This window comes from Geospiza fortis, unplaced genomic scaffold (genome assembly GCF_000277835.1).
Source record: "Geospiza fortis unplaced genomic scaffold, GeoFor_1.0 scaffold13, whole genome shotgun sequence".
In the NCBI taxonomy this organism is placed as follows: domain Eukaryota; kingdom Metazoa; phylum Chordata; class Aves; order Passeriformes; family Thraupidae; genus Geospiza; species Geospiza fortis.
Genome location: NW_005054384.1, coordinates 846,802 through 847,355, shown reverse-complemented (window position 1 = coordinate 847,355; position 554 = coordinate 846,802). Strand labels below are relative to the sequence as shown.

At 60.8% G+C, this 554-nt stretch overlaps 1 protein-coding gene across 1 annotated transcript in view; it reads right to left on the bottom strand.

Annotated features, from left to right (window-relative positions):
• The window catches only part of PEX26 (peroxisomal biogenesis factor 26), a gene marked incomplete at its 3' end in the record, with an annotated part of 2,614 nt that extends 2,549 nt beyond the window's left edge, over window positions 1–65 (bottom strand). The window contains exon 1 of the mRNA XM_031060521.1: window positions 6–65. Within this exon, the coding sequence (XP_030916381.1) occupies window positions 6–65 (60 nt within the window). The remainder of the gene's footprint in view (window positions 1–5) is intronic.
• Window positions 66–554: the final 489 nt, after the last annotated feature.

Sequence of the window (554 nt, the reverse complement as noted above, 5' to 3'; positions counted from 1 at the left end):
CGCGCGGGAGCCCCCCCCGCCCCGGCGGGCCGCCGGGACGTGTAGTCACGGCTGCAGGAGGGCATCGACCGCTGCCGGGGCCGGGGAGCAACGGGGATGAAACACGTTCATATCGACAGGGCTATTTTGTAATAGGGGGGTTGGGGGGACCTGTAAGAGGGGACCCTCTTTAATGTGTATAAATACCTAAAGGGAGGTGCTAAGAAGATAAAGGCAGGCTCTGCTCTGCGGTACCGAGCAATAAATAGGACAAGAGGCAATGGGCAGAAACTGATGCACAACAAGTTCCACCTGGACAGGGGGAAGAGCTTCTTTACTGTGCGGTGACCGTGCACTGGAACAGATTGTCCAGGGAGGGTGTGGAGTCTCCCTTTATGGAGATATTCCAGAATCTCCTGGATGCATTCCCGTGCATCCCGTGCGCTCTGCAATGCCCTGGCTGAGCAGGGAGGTGGCACAGGATGACCCGCTGTGGTCCCTTCCCCTGCTGGCACTCTGCGGGGATCAGCGGTGGCAAGCGGGCACTCGGGGGGCGCTCCGTGCGGCTGCGGCCG